The sequence below is a fragment of the Microcaecilia unicolor genome, chromosome 3 (genome assembly GCF_901765095.1).
Source record: "Microcaecilia unicolor chromosome 3, aMicUni1.1, whole genome shotgun sequence".
Taxonomy (NCBI): Eukaryota; Metazoa; Chordata; class Amphibia; order Gymnophiona; family Siphonopidae; genus Microcaecilia; species Microcaecilia unicolor.
In genome coordinates, this window is record NC_044033.1 from 191,632,672 (window position 1) to 191,659,281 (window position 26,610).

Below are 26,610 nucleotides of genomic sequence, written 5' to 3' on the forward strand. Positions count from 1 at the left end.
AGTAGGCCATCCAGCAGCTTAGGGAGCAATTGCTCATGAACCCCAAGTCAGTTCTCTAGGCAGACATAGGGTGAGGGAGCAGCCTAATATGCAGCCGTTCACTCTCTCCTCCTCTTGCATTTCAATTTCAGCAAGGGAGAGAGAGTAAACAGCACAGCTGTTGCCTACCTGTGGCTGTATATAGCAGGAGGCAGGGCAAGGTGACTGTGCACCATGGGGGCGGGGGGGGGGGGGGGGGGGTTATGTGTGGCAAAGGCAGCAACCATTTTATTTTTTGTGTGTTCACTTTTTTGTCTCTTCCCCAAAACATCCTCCCCTTCCCCTCCTTTCCTCTATAATCAGAATTTCCTCCATCTCACCTCTTTCCCCTCCATAGTCAGCATCTTCCCACTCTTTCCCACTTCATGTTCATAATCCCCATCTCTTCCTTTCTCTCATCTCTATTTTTCTCTATCCTCCCAAAATCTCTTCTTCTCTCCCTCCACTTCACCTATAATCTGGTATCTCTCCTTCCCCTCCCTATGAAGCAATCTGATCTCTCTCTTTTCTCTCCCCTCAATCTATGATCCAGTTTTTTCTCTCCCTCTCTCTCAAGCCCTTCCCCAACCTGGTCTACCTTCAAACTTGGATGGTCCAAGAAAACAACAGGGTAATCGATCTGCTAACTCCAAGATGGAAAACAGACAAAGCAGATATGTACGTGGAAAACAATATTTAATAAATATAGATCAATAAAAAATTAGCAAGCCTTGCTAACTTTTCATTGATCTATATTTATTAAATATTGTTTTCCACGTACGTATCTGCTTCGTCTGTTTTCCATTCTACCTTCAAACTTGTCTTTACTTCTATGGCAGTAATTCACACACTGCTAGTGACCGAAACCTCCCTTCTAATACATCCCGCCCCCTCTGACATAACTCCCTGTTTCCAATGGGGAGAGACATATCTAACTGGATGACCCTCTAGAAGTAAAGACAAGTTTGAAACTAGGGTTGGGGAGGACTTGAGAGGGGGAGATACCAGATTGTGGCCAGGGAAAGGAGAGGAGATGTCGTGTTCTTGAGGACCTTGGCATACTGTCAGGCTTCTTCCCCGGGAGCACTGGGTTTGTGAGTCCTTGGGCCACTACCGTGGAGCGGCAGTGGCAGGCAAGATCACCTTCACGGTAGAGACGAGACAAGACTGGACCGGAACCCCGGACTGGAGTTCTACACAGGAATACACGGAACTGGAACGCACCGGACGGGTGCGCACTGGAGTGGAGCCCGCTGGACTGGAACACACTGGAGCGGACCCACTGGACTGGAACCCATGGGACCGGAACCCGCTGGACAGGAACACACTGGACCTAGGCTTCACCTACGCTTAGCCACCTTTCCCCGAGGGTTGAGCCCTCAGGTTCGGGCAGCCGGCAGGGCTTACAGGAAAATCCGGAACTGGAACTTGCAAGCAGGAACAGCAGGAATCAGGATACAGAAGTGCCCCTCAGGCACCTAGGCGAAAGCAAGGCAGACAGGCAGGGAATGTCCGGGGTCCGGCAGTAGGCAGGTTCAAAGCAAGGGTCAGGTCAAGGAGCAAGACTATGGCTGGAGCTTCAGTATCAAGGAGTACTGGCAACAGACTGAACAAGGGCTGAAGCTCCAGAAGCAAAAGAAAACACACACGGGAAAACCAGAAAGCTAAACACAAGAAGACTAGTAAACTGTGCACAAGCTAATAGGAAAGCTATGCCCAAGCAAACTAGTCATACACAAGAAACATACTCTAAGCAAAACACAGGAAAGCTGTACACAGGCTGACAATGCAAAGCTGTGCCCAAGCTAACTAGTCATACACTAGAAACACATACACAGAGCAATCCCAGGAGAACTAGTAAAGCTGTACACAGGCTAACAAGCAAAGCTGTGCCCAAGCTAACTAGTCATACACTAGAAACACATACACAGAGCAATCCCAGGAGAACTAGTAAAGCTGTACACAGGCTAACAAGCAAAGCTGTGCCCAAGCTAACAAGTCATACACTAGGAACATACACAGAGCAATCTCAGGAGAACTAGTAAAGCTGTACACAGGCTAACAAGCAAAGCTGTGCCCAAGCTAGCTAGTCATACACTAGGAACATACACAGAGCAATCTCAGGAGAACTAGTAAAGCTGTACACAGGCTAACAAGCAAAGCTGTGCCCAAGCTAGCTAGTCATACACTGGAAACATACACAGAGAACTAGCAAAGCTGTACACAGACTAACAAGCAAAGCTGTGCCCAAGCTAGCTAGTCAAACATAGAAACTCACACAGAGCAAACAATGTAGCAGTGTACAGAGCACTCTACATACCAGGGCCCTTAGACAAAATGCAAAGGCCCGGGCTGCAGGCTCTAAGTGATTAATAAAACCTTTCAACACCAGAGGCACAGCTGCAGCAATCTCCTTGCCTCCAAACAGAGGCTTGACACACAGAGAAGTCAGCCCACAGGAAGGAACAGCGGGAGCCATCTTAAATACTGGCATAGAGGAGTCGGCAGCCATCTTGGAAGAGGCATAGCCCACACAGGTGAGGTCCAGTAAGGCAATCAGCACACAGAGCCAGAGAGAAACTAAGACAGAGACAGACACAGAGACAAGCAGAAGCCAGCACAGCCACTGACTCCCAGAAACAGGGTAAGAATGAGGGTGGTCACGGCCACCGACGTGACAGGAGAAATATGCTGGACTATGGACTGGGGGAGAGTGAATAGGTAGAGATGCTGGACCATGGAGGGAGAATACTGCAGTTTGCTGTGCAACAGTCCAAAACTGTGCTGTGTGGCACTTCTAAAAAAGGTGCACAGTTGCCCAGCCTAGAGGGAATAATGACCAGCAGGACTTACAGCAACATATATAGAGAAGGCAAGTCTGATCACAGTGGTTCATGCAACGATAACATCACAGCTAGACTACTGTAATGCCCTATACATTGGTCAAGCCACGGGGGTCCTTAAGATTTCCCTATCCTCTGCCAGAAGGCGATATAAATGGACCATGGACCAACTGATTTTAAGGTTCACATACGAGGTCTCCCATTTTATAGTAATCATGTCACAAATCACCTAAGGCATCAGGAAAGGCCATAGCTGATCCCTTCTCCTGCAAGAAGGGATCGCCTTCTTGGCATGGAAATCCGCAATGTCTTATGAAAAATTAAAAGTGGAAACTGCCAACCCAATCAGCTCCTGTAACTCATTTGGCTGGCCTTCCCTGGGCCTTATCCTCCTCTAACCTCCCCAGGTTTTTGTCAGAAAGGTTAGAGCCCTCATACTCAGGTTCTACATCCCAATCCAGCTACAGTCTCTTAGGCACCAAAGATGATGATGTCCCTCCTGGAACCTCCTGAGCCTCTGCCTGGTGTTTCCCTCCTGACTTCAGGCAGAATGCTTGGTATATAGCTAAAATAAATTTTGTAGAAGAACCATTATTTCTAGAGCATTACCCTTCATCTTTGGTGCCTCTTATTCCTAGGGATGGGACTATCACCTCCAGCTGTGGCAGCTCGTCTATTAGCCTGGTTGATTCCAAGATGGTGGAGCTCACCAAACCCGGAACCACTGCCATTTTCAGACCAAAATCACAACATGTGGTGTTCTTCTCTTGCCAAGTCCTGTCATCAGGTACAGAGTCCACTAGTTCTGGTGCCCTCCAGCCTGCATTTGCCGCACAAACATAGCGTCAAGGCAGTCTTAAAACAGCAAGCTATAGAAGACTTAGAGGTCGTATGACCTTCATGTGGCCCTCAAAAAGTACAAAAAGCCTGTCTGACAAGTGGAATGAGGTAGTGACTTACAAATACCGCAACAAGGCTCTGCGGATATTCAGTTTATGAAGTATTCTAGCCATTCTGAACACTTGGGCTACAAAACTGATGGAAGGACAACAATTTGATTGACATGGAACAGCAAAACCATCTTCAGAAAGAAATAGGGCACCTGGCTAGAGGGAGACTGAACCCTGCAAAAAGGACAAGTAGGGGTCCCTGCAAGAAAGGGCTTGCAGCTTTGAAACCTGCCTGGCTGAGGAAACAGCTACCATAAGCACAGTCTTCAGCATAACATCCTTCATCAAGGCCCTTTTCAACAGATCACACAGGGGGCCCAAAAGGGTATTCAGGACCAAACTGAGATTCCATTCAAGAAATGAGCGATATCCAGCTATGCCGCTAAAGAAGCCCTGAGGATCTTGCTACAGAAGAACAGACCTACATCGGCTAGAGGTAAAGAAATATTGGAAAATTCCAGGCTGCACCACACATTTTGTGGCTGTGATTACATTTATGATTTGTGCAACCACAGAAACCATGCAAACCTCCCCCCCCCCCAACTCCCCAGTGCAGACCAAGGAGGTTTAATAAGACAGGAGCTGGCATGTCAAAAAGCTGAAGCCGTCTCCACTGGCAGCTGCCATATTGGTCAGAACAAAACAAACTATCAGCTGCTATATCCACATTATCATTGTTCTTTATTATTTTATCTCAGTTATAGTTAGAAACATGCATGTTTCTGTAGTATACGGATGTACACAGAGGAAGTATCACAATGGAATAAAGAATAACCTTTCATCGGTTAGAGTAGTAATTTCTTCTAAATCGTAACCACTGTGTCATTTCGAGTGGCTGGTTATAGGGACATCCTAGCACATGTATTGGTGCTGATATTTTTTCATCAGGTAAAGGGCCACCAGAACAGACATCATGTTCTGAGAAGCAGGTGCTCAACAGTCATGGTTTTTATTTTTAACTACAAAGATTGTTTCAAACCTTAATTAGGTTGAAACCTGGGAACATTTAAAATCTTTTTTTCCTTGTGCCTAGATCAAAAAAGAAAGATGGTATGTGGAAACATGCTCCTTTTTGTTTTGTGGAATACAGTGGTATATTATAAAAATATACTTAATATTTTTTATTACTACTATTTAAGAGATATTGAATGATGGAAGCGCTACCTTCATACAGAAGTCCGGAGTCAGAAAAAATGTGCCAGTTCTGTTATATATATTTATTTCTACTTAAAGTCTGTTTGGATGTAAATGCAAGGAGCATACTATAAGCCACCAAGTTCATGCAAAGTTAATTATTTTCAGTGGAAAATAAATCTATTGGCTGCCTGCTATGTGAATATTCCATCATTGTTTTATTATTGCTACCAAGTATTTTGGGCATTTGCATAAAAATTTGATGGATTTACGGCCTCTTTTATTAAACCACACTAACAATTCCCTGTGCAGGAAATGAGAGGAAGCCCACAGAAACTGAATGGGCTTTTACTGCATGGGAATCACTAGCGTGGTTTAATAAAAGAGTCCCTTAATTTGTTTATCCAGACCTTACATGCACATGGTATTGCTTTATAAACACAAACGCAAAACCTAAGGATGGTTGAACAATTAGGTATAAATAGTGTTGTTTCTGACTTTATTTGCTTTGGGTCCTACTGATCTATACACTTGCTGGAATTTTGGAAGATGGAAAAGAGGAAATAAAAAATAACTTTTGGATGTATTCCGTTGAAGTTGTTATTTTTGCAATGTGTGTATGGATGCCTGTTCTGATGTATGCATGTGATAATGTTTAAGTAACTGTCTATATTTTATGATTTCTGAACATGCGGCATCATTAAAAGACAAACTTTTAAATGCCTGGTTGGGTATATATACTAATCTCAACATTGTTAAATGTTTCAGACATATCCATCGACTTACTCCCATGATGTTATCATCATCTAGAAAGAAGAGATAGGAGGTTTCAGTTCTGGCACAGTATAAGTCATCACAAGAACAAAATGTCAGAAAACCAATGGACTGCATTATAGCCCGTTTAGTTATCTCTCTATATAAAAAGCAACACCAACGTTCTATGAAGCCTCCAGCCGGAAGTGTGAAGGGGGCGAGATATCCGGTTTCCCTATGAGTGTCTGCCCCGCCCTCTCTGTAACACAGTCAGTGAAGGAAAACAGCAGAGCACGAAATCAAATCGCTGGCTCTGTAACAGTGAAGGACTCAGAGGGGGGAGGGGAGAGAGGCCAGAGGGCAGGGACACACACACTCCCACATGCACACAGAAGAAAACATTGCTAGCCCCCGTTTCATTTGCATCAGAAACGGGGCTTTTTTTTACTAGTGTTTCAATAAATGAGAGGATCTGCATAAAACATTTATTTTTATTAGTTTATAAAACCACTTGTCCCTGAAACATGCTCAAAACAGAACAATCCATTTGTGTATCTAAAATGTAAACCTCTATAAAAGAGATGAAATGAAGATGTGATTCCATGTGCCCCGATTCCATCTTAATAACACCAGGCTTCCCAAGGCAGATTACATCAACAGTTAAGATGAACCCTTCAGGGTATCATCACTGAGATTTGGCCATGTATTACTGTATTGTATAGAACAGTGTAGAAAAATGAACATAAAATACAGAGAGCTTATTACTGCTGTTTCTATCAGCTACTATAATTTGTAATGCTGTTTTAGAGATGTTCAATTTTATTTAATTTTAGATAGATAGATAGATAGATAGATAGATAGATAGATAGATAGATAGATAGATAGATAGATAGATAGATAGATATGGGAAGTTTTCAAATAAATAAAAAAGCTGTCAAATAAAAAAAACACACACACAAGCAAACATAAATGTTTGCTATTGTTTTTATTTAGAAATATATCTTTATTGTTATCATAAACAAAAATAAAGGCATATAGTACAGCACTGAAATCCAAAATACAGCATTGCAAATAACAATGCAAGCTCTGGAGAACAGACAAACAACATTTTGAATATAACTCTCTCACCCTTTATAGACCCCCTCAAATGCCCTAACCCCCCAAAAAAACCTCCCCTTACATCTCCCCCCCAATCCCCTCCTAACAGAGAAAATTGAAAACCTAGGAGGTTTAATAAAACAATATAAACCTCACAAGTTTGAAATTGTTTTCAATAGCAAATGTTATTGTTTTGTTCTGACCAATATGGTGGCAAGTTCCACCCCACCCACTGCCTTCAGCCCACATAATGGGCCAGATAGGCTCATGCAGTCTCTTGTCATTAAACCTCCTTGGTGCAGACCAATGATGTTGCTATGGATGGCCTGCCCAGTTCATAACCCTAAATGCGATTTTTGCAATCCCACTCAGTGTTTGGGAAACCCTGATATAAGCCTATTATCTCTAATCACTGGGATAGCTCCGATCGGGCAGCTTAACAGATCAATTGACTGTCATCCGCAAAAAAAGAAACTGCTGATGTCTTTGGACTGGATGTGGATAGCAAGTGAGCTAAGATATAAATTGAAAAGAATAGGGGAGAAAGTTAAATCCTGCAGGACCCTAAGGTACATATATTGATATGGAGAGAACTCAAGGTTCAAAATAGACATGTAGGTGGAGAAGGATAATCCAAGACCTCGAGCATCTCGGCCCTGGGCTCATCCACAACCTCCATAGGAAAGGGAATATCCTTAGACATTTCTCGAACAAAGGAGGAAAAAGAAAGACTCTCAGGCGGAGACATCCTTCTTTCAATCGGCGGAGTAGTATCAGAGGGGACCCCATAGGACTCTTCTTCAGAAAAGTATCTCGGATCTTCCTCTTCCTCCCACAAGCGATCATCATTGGTATCGGACAAAAGCTCTCTAAGAGCAGCCCGAACCCGAGCCTGTCTCGATGTTGAGGAACGACGACCTTGAGGGGGATGTCGAGAAGTAGACCCCTGCCTGGACTGTGGCGAAGCTTCCTCCGCCGATGTTGAAGGAGAGTCGACCCGCTACCGCAAGCGGAACCGAGGATGGGGACCTCACCACAGGCGTAGGACCAGATGACGCCTCAACAGACGTTGCAGAAGGCGCAAGCACCCCTGGCACAGAAGTAGACTGGCGCAGCAATCCCTCCGGAAGCTCTGGAAGAAGGGCCCTGATACGCTCGTCGAGAGCCTCCATCAGAGAAGGCTGTGGGGCCTGTGCAGGAGCCTGTGGCAGAATCTGAGGGGGCTCGAGAGCCGGTACCAGGCTGCCAGAAGACCGACGCATCGGCACCTCCTGTATAGAGGGTGAGCGGTCCTCACGGCACTGACGCTTCTCGGGTGCCGAATCCCTCGGCTCCCCAGAGCTCTCGGTACCGCAAATGGAAGGAGATCGATGACGGTGCTTCTTAGCCTTCACTCGACGCCTGTCATCGAGACTCCTCGGTACCGAAGAGGACGTGGAATCCTCACGCCTCCTCGGGGCTGGGTTCGATGAAGGTCGATCCCAGGGGGCCTGCATAGCAGTAGGCCTCGAGAGAAGTGGAGACCCACTCGATGCCTTGCTGCTCCCAGCGTGATGTGGTAGTTCGGCAGCCATTACCTGTGCTCTCAAAGTCGACGCTTCCCTCGACGTCGACGATCTCGGTACCGATGCTGATGTCGAAGGACCGGACCAATCAGCAAAACGTTTTTCCCCATTGGGCCTCCCGAGACACGGGTCTGTTTTTTCATTAAAGGACACAGCTTACAAGCAGCTGGAAGATGATCGGGCCCAAGGAGTGGGAGTCGGTACACGAGATGGTCCGGTTGCACTAAGTACAACGCTTGAAGCCGCTAGGTGTCCTCAATGACGTGGGCGGAAAAACAGTGGCTGCGAAATTAAAAGACGCGATTGTACCAATTAAAAAGGCACAAAAAAAGGGAAAAAGAAAACACGACCGCGCGGCCTAAAAGAGGGCCGCGATGAAAAGAAAGAAAACTTATACTCAGTGAAAAAAAACTAAGAAAATAAAGGACTAAAAACTTTTTTTTTTTTTTAAATTCTGAGAAAAAACTAAACAAAAAGAAAAAGCAGCAAATGGGAAAGCGGTAACGCTACGATCTCCTGGGCCGAAGGTAACACAGCGAAAAAACTCTGTGTCACCTATCGCGGAAAAAAGTAACTGACGATGTCACACTCGTGCCGTGGGCGGGAAGCCGTTCGCGCCAGAGTGTTCTGGAGAGATTTTTGTTTTGCTTGCAAAGTTTTGCCGGTTTCCTGGGCCGCTGCAGACGTCGACCTAATCGTGAGAACAAGCAGCCTGCTTGTCCTCGGAGAAAAAGTAGTACATTCATAAGCCAAATTCTATAACCAGAGAACAGCTACATATTACGCAGATAACTCTTAATTCTTTGTTGCATGAGCATGCTATGCACTCTTTACTTTATCGTAAATACAACCTGCAGTGCTTTGGGGATAGGGCTGGTACTCTGCTAGCATGCTTAGTTAAGTCTTGGGGGCCCCGAAGAACAATAACTGTTATTACAGATGATCGTGGGTGTGTCCGTAATAAGAGTGAGGAAATAGCACAAGTTTTTACTCAATATTTTGCTAAGCTCTATGAGACGGGCCCATCCATCTCTCAGACATCATTACATAACTATCTGGAGCGGGTAGGCCTCCCGAAAATAACCCTGCAGGATTTGCAGGAACTCAATGCTCCTATAACCGGTCAGAATCTTCAAGATGTAATAAAATCATTAGCTTGCCACTCAGCTCCAGGCCCAGATGGCTTTACAGGGGAGCTCTATAAGATGTTGCCTCCCTCCTTTTTGGGACCGCTCAATGCTTTCAATGATCAAGTAATAGAAGACGGGAAATTTCTGTCTTACTCTAATGCTGCCTTGATTTCGCTGATACCAAAACCAGGGAGACCAGGGGATCAAGGAGACTCTTACCGCCCTATTTCCCTTTTTAATGCACATCTTAAGATTCTAGCCAGGATATTAGGGACATGCTGGCAGTAATGCTTCACGATTAATAGGCGCAGAGCAGGCAGGATTTGTCAAGCATCGTCAAGCGGTCATTAATGTTCGGCGCCTGTTGGTGGCTATGGCCGATTGCCAGAACACTAATACATCAGGCCTAGTGATCAGTCTGGATGCTGAAAAAGCCTTTGACAGAGTGGGATGGGAGTATTTGTTTGGGACATTGTGCTTTATGGGATTTAGTGGCTGGTTTTACACTGTTATACAGGCATTGTATGCAGACCCTGAGGCCGCCTTAATCATTAATGGGGTGAGGACTGCCCCTTTCCTGGTGCGCAGGGGCACGCGCAAGGGGAGTCCATTCTCCCCAATGTTATTAGTCCTTTCTATGGAGCCCCTGTTGCGTGCTCTAAAGATGGCGGGGAAGGTTTTGGGAGTGGAGGAGGGGAGAACAGGTTAAAGCTCTTGCTTTTGCTGATGATTTGTTGGTGATAACTAGGGGTCTCGCTCTTTCACTTCCCGAACTATTGCAAATAATTTGCACTGGGAGGTGCTATCTGAGGATGTAGAGGAGGAACTGGCTGCCGCCTTTTCCCTTGGAGCACAACAAAAAGTGCCTTTATCATTCCACCATCTACTATAATAAAAAGCACCTCCAACGTTCTGAAGCTGACCATGGCACACTTGAAGTGAAGCGTTCACAAGGTTCGTCAGTCTGTCACCATCTCTCTGTCCCGCCCTCGCGTCAAAACATGATGACGTCGAGGGCGGAACAGTGAGAGGGAAGGGCACGTCACACGCATGAGGGCGTCGTCGTCCCTCCCTTCCTCCCTCCCTTCCAGTTCCAGGCCCCCTCCCTCCGATTTTTAAAAGTCATCTTCACTTACCAAGTCAGGGTTACGGCGACCGGCAGCAGCGGTAAAACGCATGCAGGCTCGGCCCTTCTCTCTCTCTCAGCTATGGTCCCGCCCTCATTTCCTGTTTCCGCAAGGGCGGGACCACAGCTGAGAGAGAGAGAGAAGGGCCGAGCCTGCATGCGTTTTACCGCTGCTGGCCACCGCCGTAACCCTGACTTGGTAATTGAAGATGACTTTTAAAAATCGGAGGGAGGGGGCCTGGAACTGGAAGGAAGGGAGGGAGGGAGGAAGGGAGGGAGGGACGACGCTCCTGGAACTGGGAGGGAGGGGGGACCCTGAAACTCGGAGGGAGGAGGGAGGGAGGGGGACGACAACCCTGGAACACAGAGGGAGGGAGGGAGGGGGGGCCCCTGGCACACACTCTCAATCTCACACACACACTCTCTCTCTCACAGACACACTTGCACCCAGTCTCACTCTCTCTCTGTCACACACACACACACTCGCACATTCACTCTCTCTCTCACACACAGTCACTCTCACACACACTCTCTCAAACATACTGTAAGGAGGAGGTAGAGGGAAGGCAGAGGAGAGCTGACCGGGGCTGTATGCCTAGAAAGGAAGATCATTCTCTGCCGGGGAAAGGGGGTAGGAGACTGGTAAGAAAGGAAGTGAACTACAAAACCCAGCAGCACTTGCAAGGGAGGAGGGAACAGGAGGGACAGGACTCCAACTCCCAGCAGGCAGAAAAGTCAGGAGGTGATTGGGAGATGGAGGATAGTCAAGTGGAGGAGCAGCACCTGGGAGAGAGGGTGGGGGAAGACTTCATGGAGTGGGAGGGGATTGAGCGGGAGGAGAACGGGGAAAATGCCATCAAGGAGACTGAACAAGAGCAAATGGAGTTCTTCTGCTCAGGACGGAGGGTAATTACATGAAGAAGGTCAGTCTGGACATTCTGTGGGAGGTTGTCAGAGTGTTGGTGTCTGACAAGCGAGGGTGGAAGAAATGCCTCTATCTCCTAGGCAGTAGGAGAAAGTGAGTAGAGGAATTGACTGACTCAAAAGTGTATTACAAGTTGATTTGGGAGTTTCAAGACTGAACTGTGGGGGAACTGTTGTGACTTGTTGGGTGGGTGGGGGGAAGAAGAAGAAGAAGGGAAGTAAGGTATACAGAGACCACCAGCTGGATTACAGTGCACATACTATTCACACGCTGGTGGGGCTCTGGAATAAAGTGCTCTGCAGAATAAATAGTACTGTGAATTACTTTTTGCAAGTGAGCAGGAACAGTCCCGTGGAGGAAATGGATTAGCCCCAATTGGGCGGGCGAAGAAGGACAGCTCGGAGCGGTGCTAAGTTGTGCTCAGTCCACACAGAGAGGTGTTGAGCGGAGAGCGGACAGCACGGAGAGGTGTCGAAGCAAGAGCAGACAGCACGGAGGGGTGCTTGCTGACAATACGCACTCCGAGGAAAACCTTGCTAGCGCCCGTTTCATTTTGTTGAGAAACGGGCCTTTTTTACTAGTAGATATATAAGAGATACTGCTCTGGAATTAGACTTTGCCAGGTATGCTGAAATGTTGAGTACAGATTTAAGTGTTTTGCTTTCATCGGATTTGTTCCGAACTCATATATTATCTTTGCGTAAGGCATTACAGATGACGTCTCATTGGGATCTGCAATATAAGTTTGCTCTACACATGTTTATATCTCCACGAAGAGCCTTTCATATGGGCTTATCACCAGATGTAGCCTGACCGAAATGCGGTGGGGAGGGCACAACTTTGGGGAACATGTTCTGGACCTGCCTGAGCATTGCTCTTTTCTAGAATGCCCTTCTGAGGCAGATTTCTGCCTTTTGGTCAGTTGGATGGCATTATGATCCCTTGCTGTTGTTCGGACAGCCCAGATTGACTCCACCAACACCTCGAGGATGTCGAGAGTTCATCCTGCGGGCGGTTATCACGGCAAAAAAAGTGATATTAACAGAGTGGTTAACTATGCATGCCCCGACAATTCAAAGTTGGCAAGCCCAAATGTTGTTCCTAATGAGACTTGAAAGATGTGCGGTATACACCTCATCTCAGGTTGAAGCTCTGCGATTTTGACAAAGGTGGTTTCCCCTCTGGGAGACCCTTACACCTGCTGCGAGAGGACAATTATTGAATTTATAGTTATTGTTAGGAAGTCATGAACGTTGGTATTCATTCCAGCAATAGAAATTTGGGGTAGCTGAGGGTGGGAGGGGAAGGGGTTGAAGGTTTAGTGTGGTGTATAATTATAATTTCCTTTTCTTATATGAGTGCTATATATGGCTTTAATAAAAATGATTTGCAACATAAACTTAGAACTTATTATGGCTTTAGCGGAATATAAATTAAAATATTAGGTTATAGAATTTGATCAGAATCAAGATGTTTTTTTTTAAATATCTCTTTACAATACCAACTGCCTTTTACATCATTACAAGTCATATCTTAACACTTAAGTACAATGCTAAACATACCAGTAGGCTGCCCTCCATCATGACCCCCCCCCCCCCCACAACAAAAGAGAATCAGGATTCGCTTTAGCTTGATTAAGTGGAGCTAGAAGGCAGGTGCCTGTACTGTTCCCTTAGTTCAAACCAACAAGTGTATAAGGCATTCATCCTAGAAAGATAACTACAAAGTTGACTCAAAATTACTTTCTGACCCAGGGCCGGCATTAGGGATTACCAAACAGGGCAATTGCCCTGGGCCTCCATGTCACTGGGGGTCCCCTCCCTAGTGTCTGCCCTGGGCCCCATGGTATCTAGCATCAGCCCTGTTGGAACCTCGTATCTGTGCTATATGAATGTTCTACCATGCTGCCTATTATGGTGCATCATTTGTATTCTACTGACATTTTTCATATTTCTGATATATGAATGCTCCATTATACCATTTTAATGTGTATATTACTCTCATTAAATCAGATTATTGCTATTACTAGGATTTGATCTGCCTCACTTGAAATTTATCTCATTGTTTTTAACTGTGTTTTACACCGATATCTGGTAATTTTACTATTGCTAGGCTGTTAGTACAAAGTAAGTTGTTTATTTCAAGCAATACCTGTTATACACCATCTTGGGTGAAGTCTTTCATAAAGGCAGTTAATAAATGTTAATAAATAAATACATGTTATCCAACACTGACTATTGGGCTCATTTTCAAAACAGAAAAACATCTAAAAAGTGGCATAAATCTGCATTTGGATGTTTTTCTCACAAAAACGTCCAAACTGGTATTTTCAAAAACAATTTCTAGATGTTTTTCTATGAAGTCTGTCAAAAATGCGTTCAAATCACAAGGGGTGTGTCAGGGGCGTGTAAAGGGTGGGATCTGGGCGTTCCTAACACTTGGACATTTTTCAGCTGTAATGGAACAAAACAAAACCGTCCAGGACAAAAACTAAGACGTTTTCAGCTAGACCTGTTTTTATAATGAATAAGGCACAAAAAGGTGCCCCAAATGACCAGATGACCACTGAAGGGAATCGGGGATGACTTCCCCCTACTTCCCCAGTGGTCACTAACCCCCTCCCACCCCCAAAAAATGTAATTAAAAACATTACTTGCCAGCCTGAGATGTTATACTCAGTTTCATTAGAATAGCATGCAGGTTCCTGGAGTAGTCTAGAAGTGGTGCAGTACACTGCAGACAGGTGGACCCAGGATTCTACCCCCCCCCCCCCCCACCTGTTACACTTCTGGAGGAAACTGTGAGCCCTCCAAAACTCACCAGAAACCCACTGTGCCCACATATTGGTGCCCCCTTCACCCTTAAGGGCAATGGTAGTGGTGTACAGTTGGGGGTAGTAGGTTTTGGGGGGTTCGGCAGACAAGGTAAGGGAGCAATGGTGAGATGCGTACCTGGGCGCATTTTATGAAGTCCACTGAAGTGGCCCCCTAGGGTGCCCTATTGCTTTTCTGGGATGTCAGGGGGACCAGTCTACTAAAAATGCTGGCTCCTCCTACATCCTAATGGCTTGAATTTGTGCGTTTTGCACTTGGACGTTTTTTTCCCAAAAATGGACCAAAAAAACAAAACGTACGTATAATAAACAGTACTGTACACATTTTTATCAGATGTCAAGCTTTCTTTGGGTCACAACAGTTAAGTGCATGTATTTCTTTGGTCTCAGACCCTTGCACTTAAGCGGATTGCAAGGGCTGGGACCAAAGAAATACATACAATTAACCGGAGCATGCACTTAACCGTTGTGACCCAAAGAAGCTTGACATCTGATAAAAATATGTACAGTACTGTTTATTATACGTATAGTCTCCGTTAACTGACGCTAGGCTTACTTGAAATAATCAGTCATAGTCCTCTGTACACTCTTGTGTCTGTGAGTTCCATAGACTATGTCTGCCAGACGGTAAAAACTGTCATAGCACTGACATCCAGTGGACTCCAGATAGGCCCGCACGGTGTTGAGACTCTCCAGCGCTCTTGCAAAAACGACAGGAGGTTGTTGAATTTTGTCAGCATGTGCCTCGCTGCTCATTTCATCATCTGTTTCATCATCAGCCACTGCCTCCGTGTAGGCGCATATCTCGACATCAGTACTGTCAGCTGATTGTAGATCATAATCAACAGTTACGTACTGATGAAACTCCTCTTCAGTAACACTGGCTAGGATGTCAATAGCCTGTTCATCTGACGCAACTGCAACAGCTGCATCTGTTTCGTCCCTCTCCACATCCCTAACAAAGCTTGCCTGCTTGTAGCAGTTCACAATGGCTGCCTGTGTAACATCATTCCAGGCTTCTTTCTGCATATGTAGGGAATCCAACAGTGATAGATTACGAGCCAGTTCAACAGCACGTTTATCCTTGCCAGTCTGGTCATCCATAACGCTCATCAGACGACGTAGCACAAGAGCCCGATAATGTTGTTTGAAATTGGCTATTATGCCCTGATCCATAGTTTGGATCAGAGAGGTAGTGTTTGGTGGCAGGAAGACCACCTTGACATTAGACAGCCTGACATCATCACTGTGTGCAGCACAATTATCACAAAGCAACAAAATCTGACGCTTTTGTGCCCGCATTCTAGTGTCTAACTTCTTTAGCCACTGCTTCCAAATTTCCCCAGTCATCCATGAATTTGCGTTAGCCTCATACGACACAGGAAGTCGCTTAACTTTCTTGAAGCAATGGGGGCTGTTTGCTCTTTCCAATAACAAATGGTTCCAACTTCTCACTCCCATCCATATTGCAGCAAAGGAAGATCGTCAGTCGATCCTTCGACGTTTTACTTCCTGTAGTTTCGGCTTGTTTGAATGCAAGTGTTCCATCAGGAATCGCTTGTCAGTAGAGACCGTTTGTCAGCATTGAAAATGTCACAAGGTACAAACTCGTTCAAGATGGTAGGAAGAACTGAAACAACCCAATTTTCAGCACCAAAGTCATCAGCGTCTTGTTTTTCACCATGCTGTTTCTTGAATTTTATGTTGTTCCTCTCCTTCCATCTTTCCAACCATCCAACAGTGGCTTTGAATTCAGTCACTCCAAGACTTTCTGCTACCTGGTTAGCTTTCTCCATAAACAGTGGACCACTGAAAGGAAACTGTCTGCTGCTGACTTGAGAAAACCACTGAAGAAGAGCATCTTCTACATCTTCAGCTTTTCCCGCCCGTTTAAGTTTCTGTTGTGGATTTGTATTGTTTTGCCAGTCTTCCAGAAGCTGGTCTTTCTGCTTCAAGATACGTGAAATTTGACTGGGATTGACACCATATTCTTTAGCAATAGATGCTTGACTTTGTTCGTTTTCTCATTTTTTAAGAACTTGTATTCATTCATCCAGTGTTAAAATCTTACAGTTGCACGACGTCGACGACTCCGACTCCAGTGTACACTCTAACAACATTCTTTCGCTTATTCTGCCTGTGGCAGTTAACCAACGAGATTTCAAATTTATGGCCCCTTTGTCACACGCTAATCGGCTTCCATACTCCGTGCGTGCGCTTATGCGGAGTCTTTCCTACAGAGGAGCAGTCTTAAACCATGCATATAAGCAAATCTTGCACTTATTAGTGGTGTGTTAAACCAAAGTATGTCCCCATAGAAATTGATGGCGCCAAAAATGGGACCGAAGTACGGCATGAAGTTAAACAGAGCATGTGCTTATTCGACATGCACTTAAATGGAGTGCACTGTATCCTATATAATAAAACGCACCTCCAACATTCTGAAGCTGACTGCATGGCTGAGGCATTCCTGCTCTCTGTATCCATCTCCTGAATTGACATCACATACTTCCGGGTTCGTCACAAGCAGAAGTGACCAACCACACGAGGTTTCTCGGCTTCAGAATGTTGGAGGTGCATTCTATTAAATAGGATTGGTCAGTTCCTTGAAGCACAGCCAGAGCTCAGCATCCTGCACAGTAACACTCAGGCACCAGAGAGAGAGAGGGGGGGGGGGGGCTGACACCAGAGAGAGGGAGGGAGGGGGAGCATCTCTGTCATACACACACACACTCTCTCTCTCACAGTCAATGTCTTTCTCTCTCTCACTCTCACACACTCTATGTCTCACACTGTATCACATTCACTCTCTATGTGTCACACAGTCACTCACACACTCTCTTGGTCTCATACACTCAGTCTCACAGAGAGTCTGTGTCTCACATGCACTCTCTCTCTCGCACACACTGTATCTGTGTCTCACATACACACTTGCACACACTCTCATTCTCGCACACACACTCTCTCTGTGACAGACACACTCGCACCCAGACTCACTCTCTCTCACACACACACTCGCACATCCACTCTCTCTCTCACACACAGTCACTCTCACATACACTCTCTCAAACATACACACTCCGAGGATAACCTTGCTAGCAACCGTTTCATTTGTGTCAGAAACGGGCCTTTTTTACTAGTATATATATATATATATATATATATATATATATATATATATATATATATATAAACACATACATACACACACACACAATTAGTATTTGTATGGAACTCCATATAAAAATTGAAATAATTACACATCTTTTCCAAAGCCCTTTCCAGCAGACAAGCCTTTACTGCTCCTTCACCATCGTCTTACCTGCTGGTTATTTCCTCTTGCTGCACCACCACATCCTCCTGAGGAATTGCAGTATCTATTATCTCTGTGGGTGCCATCACCGTGGACTGCAAGGACACCAGTTCTCGGTCCTCAGTAGGGGTTATATCAGTGTCTGTTGTGGTTGCAGAGGATGGAATGGGACTGGAGGCCGCAGATGGGGTGTCATGCTGCTTTCTAAAAAGACAGAAAAAGATTAAAACCAGAACTTAAACTCATTGTCAGAAAACAATCTAGATTATCAATTAATCATCCCCTTAAAAAAGAAGAGAAGTGGTTGTGTTGTCAGAGCACTAAGGTATTAATCATTAGTTTAAGAATAGAAAATCATGATGCTCCAGGTGCAAGAATGTGCATAAATGCCAGCATTCTACTCATTTATGCACGTAAGCGGATACACTCACGTGTAAATGACCATATTCCAGCTACACACTATTCTGGTAAGTACATGCCAATATTTGATGGCATATACTTTGCAGGTGAGCATTCACATGGATGGAGTTAGAGCAGAGTGTGGGTGGAGTGCGCACTTATATGTGTGGATTACAAAATTATTTACACATATCCTTTTGCATTCTATATACAAGCATTTTATATACAAGTAGATTTTTACCTCCACTATAGCTGGTGTAAATGACCACACCTTAATTGTAGCAGGGGCGTATCTGGACTCCGGCGGTAGGGGGGCCAGAGCCAGAGGGAGGGGGCACATTTTAGCCCCCCCCCCCGCCGCCACTGACCCCCCCCCCCCCCGCCATTGTCAGAGCCCCCACCGCCACCAATGACTCTATCCACCCCCCTCCCGCCGCCAACCCTCCCCGCTGCCGTTGCTTACCTTTGCTGGCGGGGGGCCCCAACCCCCGCCAGCCGAGGTCCGCTTCCACCTGCCGCTGCCTTAAAAACTACTTCTTCAGCCGGCGGGGGACCCCAAACCCCCGCCAGCCGCCCCGAGGTGTTTAAAGTTCATCTTCGGCCTCCGTGGCCGTGCTGCTGTTGATAGGAGCTGTTGAATCCACTTCGGAGTCTGACGTCGCAGCACGTACAATGTACAACGACGTCAGACTCCGAAGTGGATTCAACAGCTCCTATCAACAGCAGCACGGCCACGGAGGCCGAAGATGAACTTTAAACACCTCGGGGCGGCTGGCGGGGGTTTGGGGTCCCCCGCCGGCTGAAGAAGTAGTTTTTAAGGCAGCGGCAGGTGGAAGCGGACCTCGGCTGGCGAGGGTTGGGGTCCCCGCCAGCAAAAGTAAGCAACGGCAGCGGGGGAGGGTTGATGGCGGTAGGGGGGTCCAGGGCAAAATCTGCGGGGGCCCAGGCCCCTGAGGCCCCACGCAGATACACCCCTGAATTGTAGTCATGTTACCAGCCACCTGCACTAGTAGTTTATTTATTTATTTTTTATTGCAATAATCAACATTAAAGACAAGAATAAGATTCAGTAATAAAGTCAAGAAACAAGTTACTCAAACTTTCCATAGCCCACCAAAAAGTGCCTATTTTCTTCATAGAATAGGCTTGAAATAGGCAATTTTCTAGCACCTACATTTATCACCCTGTTATAGGATTACTCTCTTTGTGGTCAAGTCTATAAAGTGTGCCAAAATATAGCATGCTGAGTGCAAATTCTATAATAACATCTGGGTGCCCAGATTGCATTATAAAATACTAGTTAAGTTGGCATTTACATGTTACATTTACGTGTACCCACTTATGCCTTCCGCTATTGGAGTCCTAAGCACTGGAATGCACTCCCACAACACCTTAAAACCCAAGCGGACCTCTCCCTCTTCAAGAAGTTGTTAAAGTCCTATTACTTTGCCAAGACTTAATCTCCACTTTTCACCGTTGACTGATGCACTCTCCTTGACCCTTACCCTGTTAGATGTTTTTCATCCTGCCTCCTCCTTGTATACTTTTCTACGTTTCCTATTTTGTGATTTTATTTAACTTTTTGTAAGCCACATTGTGCCTGCATGTGTGGGAAAATGTGGGATATAAGCAAACCATAAATAAATAAATAAATAAATAATAGCATCCCCATGATAACGACATTGACCCAGAATACATCTCCCACCTTACTCCCCTCTCCATTGCCTATTTCTACCTACTCATCACGTCTATTATTCTGGTATAATTAACTTTTACCCTCTCTAACAATATTCTGTATTCCTTTTACTGTGTAAGCCACATTGAACCTGCTTTGAGTGGGAAAGCTCGGGATACAAATGTAATAAATAAATAAATAGCAGGCATAAATGCGTGCGCCTAAATGTAGCACTTTAGTGCTTAACTGTCGGTATCATATAATATATGCATGTAAATGTTTGACATGCTTATGAGTCTCCACTGTGCATACACCCTTGCATTTACATGCTATGCAACTTGCGCAGTAACGTTACAGAATATCACTGAGCATGTGCCTAGCACCTAAGAATGTGAATGTTTCTTTCCTGCTTGTTAAGTGTTAGTACTCCAAAATCTTAGTGCACAAATGATGTTTATATTTACGTGTAAGCTATTTATTCTCCTTATGCCTCACTTTGTCAAATGAGTTTGAATAAGGAAAAATTTGTTCTTACCTGCTGATTTTGTTTCCTTGAGTCCTACCAGATCAGTCCAAAACAAAATGGTTATGTCCTTCAACCAGCAGATGCAGACATATAACAAGTAGCTGTGAATCTTGCCCTTATAGGATGCAATGAAGCCACTACATGTTCAGTATTACTGGAACAAAGCAAATGTATTGATGCCCAATATGTCCAAATTGATGCTCCAGCTCAGGGTCTCTAATAGACCATGTATGTACTGCTACATAGTTCACACCATGTCAGATTGCCAGCTGCATGCATCGAAGGGCACTTTGTCTATGAGAGTTGTTTACGATACAACTGAAATTTTCAACAACTGTAAACTAATAGCTTGAAATCCAAAGCAATGTTCAACCAATTAGGCCAATAACACGAAGTCCAAATAGCAAAAAACATGCTCCTGAAATACTGAGAGCATCTTAAGGAAAACCTCTGACAACGAAGGGACAGAATGAGCTATTTTATTTATTTATTTGGTGCATTTTTACCCCACATTTTCCCACATAAGCAGGCACAATGCGGCTTACATTAAGTCAAGAGTATACAATTCAATATAGAGATGGCACAGAAACAGAATGTGACAGGAGGGGAAGGTACACTGGATGACACGGGCAAAGGACAGGGGTGAAGAGCCAACAAGTGGTAGAGGTTAAACAGTGGAGTAGCCAGGGGAATAAGATTTGGTGAATAAGAAGGTCTTTAAGGACCTTGAACTGCTGATGGTCGACAAGCTCCTTAAGCTGTCGTGGCAGGACATTCCAGGATTGTGTGCTGATGTAGGGGAAGGACGAAACATAAAGATTCTTGTATTTTACATGCCTACAGGTGGGGTAATGAAGATGGAGGTACAGTGGGGGAAATAAGTATTTGATCCCTTGCTGATTTTGTAAGTTTGCCCACTGACAAAGACATGAGCAGCCCATAATTGAAGGGTAGGTTATTGGTAACAGTGAGAGATAGCACATCACAAATTAAATCCGGAAAATCACATTGTGGAAAGTATATGAATTTATTTGCATTCTGCAGAGGGAAATAAGTATTTAATCCCTCTGGCAAACAAGACCTAATACTTGGTGGCAAAACCCTTGTTGGCAAGCACAGCGGTCAGACGTCTTCTGTAGTTGATGATGAGGTTTGCACACATGTCAGGAGGAATTTTGGTCCACTCCTCTTTGCAGATCATCTCTAAATCATTAAGAGTTCTGGGCTGTCGCTTGGCAACTCGCAGCTTCAGCTCCCTCCATAAGTTTTCAATGGGATTAAGGTCTGGTGACTGGCTAGGCCACTCCATGACCCTAATGTGCTTCTTCCTGAGCCACTCCTTTGTTGCCTTGGCTGTATGTTTTGGGTCATTGTCGTGCTGGAAGACCCAGCCACGACCCATTTTTAAGGCCCTGGCGGAGGGAAGGAGGTTGTCACTCAGAATTGTACGGTACATGGCCCCATCCATTCTCCCATTGATGCGGTGAAGTAGTCCTGTGCCCTTAGCAGAGAAACACCCCCAAAACATAACATTTCCACCTCCATGCTTGACAGTGGGGACGGTGTTCTTTGGGTCATAGGCAGCATTTCTCTTCCTCCAAACACGGCGAGTTGAGTTCATGCCAAAGAGCTCAATTTTTGTCTCATCTGACCACAGCACCTTCTCCCAATCACTCTCGGCATCATCCAGGTGTTCACTGGCAAACTTCAGACGGGCCGTCACATGTGCCTTCCGGAGCAGGGGGACCTTGCGGGCACTGCAGGATTGCAATCCGTTATGTCGTAATGTGTTACCAATGGTTTTCGTGGTGACAGTGGTCCCAGCTGCCTTGAGATCATTGACAAGTTCCCCCCTTGTAGTTGTAGGCTGATTTCTAACCTTCCTCATGATCAAGGATACCCCACGAGGTGAGATTTTGCGTGGAGCCCCAGATCTTTGTCGATTGACAGTCATTTTGTACTTCTTCCATTTTCTTACTATGGCACCAACAGTTGTCTCCTTCTCGCCCAGCGTCTTACTGATGGTTTTGTAGCCCATTCCAGCCTTGTGCAGGTGTATGATCTTGTCCCTGACATCCTTAGACAGCTCCTTGCTCTTGGCCATTTTGTAGAGGTTAGAGTCTGACTGATTCACTGAGTCTGTGGACAGGTGTCTTTCATACAGGTGACCATTGCCGACAGCTGTCTGTCATGCAGGTAACGAGTTGATTTGGAGCATCTACCTGGTCTGTAGGGGTCAGATCTCTTACTGGTTGGTGGGGGATCAAATACTTATTTCCCTCTGCAGAATGCAAATAAATTCATATACTTTCCACAATGTGATTTTCCAGATTTAATTTGTGATGTGCTATCTCTCACTGTTACCAATAACCTACCCTTCAATTATGGGCTGCTCATGTCTTTGTCAGTGGGCAAACTTACAAAATCAGCAAGGGATCAAATACTTATTTCCCCCACTGTAAGTCCTTGCAGAGCTCTGAGCATTTCTAGAGGGCAGGTCGATTAGAGTAAGCATGTATTCAGGGGCCTCTCCATAGATTATCTTGTGTGTAAGTGAACAGATTTTAAATGTAATACGGTCCTTGTTAGGGAGCCAGTGTAATTGAAAACGGAGCGGCTGAGCAGGAACAAAGCGTGATTTCCCCAGGATAAGTCATGCGGCTGTGTTTTGAGCCATTTAAGAATATAGTCCCGGCAACTGGCATAGATCCCGCTGCAGTAGTCTATATGGGACAGGACCAGCCAGTGAACAAGGGTACGGAATAGCTCCCATGTTAATAAATGCCTGATACACTTCAGCCTCCACATTGCATAGAACATAAGTTTTGTGATGATTTGCACTTGATTGTCCAGGCGTAAAGTGGTTATCCAGCACAACTCCTAGGATTCTCAGGCTATTGGAGATTGGAAGTTTGTAGCCCTTAACGGCGAGTGTTCTGTGGACAACTTTACAGTACTGGGACGAAAGGATAAAACATTGTGTTTTGTCTTTATTAAGTTTAAACAAAAACGCCTTTGCCCAGGAATCCAAGATAGAAAAACTGGCGTCTATTTGTCCAGAGATTTCGGCTAGTGTTGACCGGAAAGGGATGTAGATGGTCACATCGTCCGCATAAATGAAAGGGTTAAGGCCGAGTTTTGAGAGTGCTTTTGCTAGCGGCATCAGCATGACATTGAAAAGGATAGGAGAAAGGGGTGAGCCCTGAGGTACCCCACAATCGGCATTCCATGGTGCAGAAATGTTGGAATTAGCTTTGACGTGGTAAGTACGGGAGGATAGGAAACCCTTGATCCAGTTTAGCACGTTCCCACTTATTCCGAATGTGTCCAGCAGGTACAGCAAAAGCTCATGATCCACCATGTCGAACGCGCTGGACATGTCAAATTGCAGTAATAAGATTTGGTTCCCATTGGATATTTCCCTGTTGAAATTAGATAGAAGAGTAACCAGAACTGTTTCGGTACTGTGCTGCGGACGGAACCCTGATTGAGAGCAATGTAAAATGTCGAAGTTCCGCATGTAATCAGTGAGCTGAGAGTAGTGACCAAACTTTCCATTGTTTTAATAAGTAATGGGATTGAAGCTACTGGCCGATAATTTGAAATGACATCAGCATTTATCTTTGGGTTCTTGGGAATTGGTGTGAGAAGAATGCTTACATGCGTAGAAGGGAAAAGACCCCGCTCGAGCATGAAGTTGAGATAGGAGGTAAGATCCACGATGAAGCATTCAGGCGCAGTTTTTAACAGATGACTAGGGCACATATCAAGACCACAATGTTTCTTTGAGAACTTTGAAAGCACTCTTGCTACAGCATCAATGGTTACAGACCTAAAGGTGGACCAGCTGCGGTCTGCTGGGCAAAGGTCTGGTGGTGAGTCCAGTGATATGAGAAAGTCCTCGACAACAGCAGTACTACCGAGTAGTGATTGTCGTAACAGTTGGATTTTCTCACTGAAATAGGTTGCAAGCTCGTCAGCAGAGGGACAGGCGGTTTGCGTGGACACAGTTCTGCGCGTATCTTGGCCGCTGTCGTGGACAAGATGCTGGGCTCGATGGACCCTTGGTCTTTTCCCAGTATGGCATTACTTATGTATCGAGGAACAAATTCAAGAGTCGCTGAATTTTCTTAGCGTCCTTGCCAGCTGACGTAAGTTTTTCCGAAAAGTATGATCGCTTCGCATGTTTGATGGCGTATTTGTATTTCCAATGACTTGATTTCCACGTGTTGAGAGTATAATGTCACACCAGTCACAACCAACTGCAAAGATACACCAGGAGCAGACAATCTCGTGAGATACTTCAATGAGAAAATCGTACAACTGCGACTTAAAATACCTGTCAGTACCATCGATTACGCCGAACTCCTTGACTGTCTAGACCCAGACCCTGGTGTATACCCAGCAGACAGAACTTGGACCAACTTCGAGATATTACCGGAGGATCTCATCTTACAAACATTCAAAAGATTCGCCAAATCTCATTGCAAACTAGACATATGCCCAATCAACCTTATGACATCTGCCCCTCAACAATTCATAACAGACCTAATGAATCATTTGAATTATATGTTACAAAATGGACTCTTCCCGAAGGAGAAAGGAAACATTCTACTCACCCCCATACCCAAAGACGCAAAGAAAAGTGCTAGTGAACTAACCAACTACAGGCCAGTAGCATCCATTCCCTTAATAACCAAACTAACGGAAGGAATGGTGACCAAACAACTCACAAATTATTTAAACAAATTCTCAATACTACACGACTCCCAGTCAGGATTTAGGTCTAACCACAGTACTGAAACAGTACTAGTTACTCTCATGACTAAATTCAAACAATTGATTGCAACTGGCAAGAACATACTACTTCTACAATTCGACATGTCTAGTGCCTTCGATATGGTTGATCATGGAATACTACTACATATCCTCGAGTACTTCGGAATTGGAGGCAACGTTCTCAATTGGTTCAAGGGGTTCCTAACCACACGATCATACCAAGTGACATCTAACTCGACTACATCAGCAACATGGATACCTGAATGCGGAGTACCATAGAGATCCCCCTCTCACCGACCTTATTCAACTTAATGATGATACCCTTGGCCAAACTATTATCAAACCATAACCTCAACCCATACATATACGCCGATTATGTAACAATTTACATACCATTTAAACAAGATCTAAAGGAAATTTCCAATGACATTAACCAGAGTCTACATATCATGCACTCATGGGCGGATACATTTCAGCTGAAACTCAATGCAGAAAAAACCCAATGCCTAATACTCACCTCTCAACATAACACAAACAAATTCACCACCATTAACACACCAAATCTGAAACTTCCAATTTCGCACACCCTAAAAATCCTTGGAGTTACCATTGATCGACACCTAACACTTGAGAGTCACGTGAAAAACACAACCAAGAAGATGTTCCAATCAATGTGGAAATTGAAAAGAGTGAGACCTTTCTTCCCAAGGACCATCTTCTGTAACTGGTACAATCAATGGTATTCAGCCATCTAGACTATTGCAACACTGGCTGCAAAGAACAAATAATCAAGAAACTTCAAACAGCCCAGAACACTGCAGCTAGACCCATATTCGGTAAAACAAAATATGAAAGTGTTAAACCCCTAAGAGAAAAGCTACACTGGCTCCCACTTAAAGAACACATCACATTCAAAATATGTACCCTAGTTCACAAAATCATTCACGGAGATGCCCCAGCCTACATGTCAGACCTGATAGACTCACCACCCAGGAATGCTAAAAAATCATCCCGCACATTCCTCAATCTTCACTTCCCCAACTGTAAAGGTCTAAAATACAAACTAACGCATGAGTCAACCTTCTCCTACTTGAGCACACAATTCTGGAACGCGCTGCCGCGCAACTTAAAAACAATCTATGAACTAACTAACTTCCGCAAACTACTGAAGACCCATCTCTTTAACAAGGCATACCACAAAGATCAACAAATATGAACTCCTACACATATAACCAGTATTGCCTTACGATACTTGCTTGCACTATCATGCTTTATCATTATCATTTTACCCAAGATCCTTATGTAATACTAAATGTCTATTTTATTATGTATTTCCACTATTTATGATGTATTGTAAGCCACATTGAGCCTGCAAAGAGGTGGGAAAATGTGGGATACAAATGCAATAAATAAATAAAATATCGGTTCTCAATTTACGCCATGCTCTTTCAAGTTTTCTGGTTTGTGTCTTAGTACTTTTAGCTCCACAGTGAACCAAGGCGTGGACGTGCGATTGTAGGATGTTTTACACCGCAAGGGCGCA

The 26,610-nt window shown here is 44.8% G+C and overlaps 1 protein-coding gene across 3 annotated transcripts in view; it reads right to left on the minus strand.

Moving 5' to 3' along the window:
* PRPF40B (pre-mRNA processing factor 40 homolog B) overlaps positions 1 to 26,610 on the minus strand; it is a 379,532-nt gene that overhangs the window by 204,441 nt on the left and 148,481 nt on the right. For all 3 annotated transcript variants that reach the window (XR_003941483.1, XM_030196851.1, XM_030196849.1), the window contains exon 13: positions 17,698 to 17,892. Coding sequence is in view for 2 of the 3 variants with exons in the window: in XM_030196851.1 (XP_030052711.1) it covers positions 17,698 to 17,892 (195 nt within the window). In the remaining variant the exon portion in view is untranslated. The remainder of the gene's footprint in view (positions 1 to 17,697; positions 17,893 to 26,610) is intronic.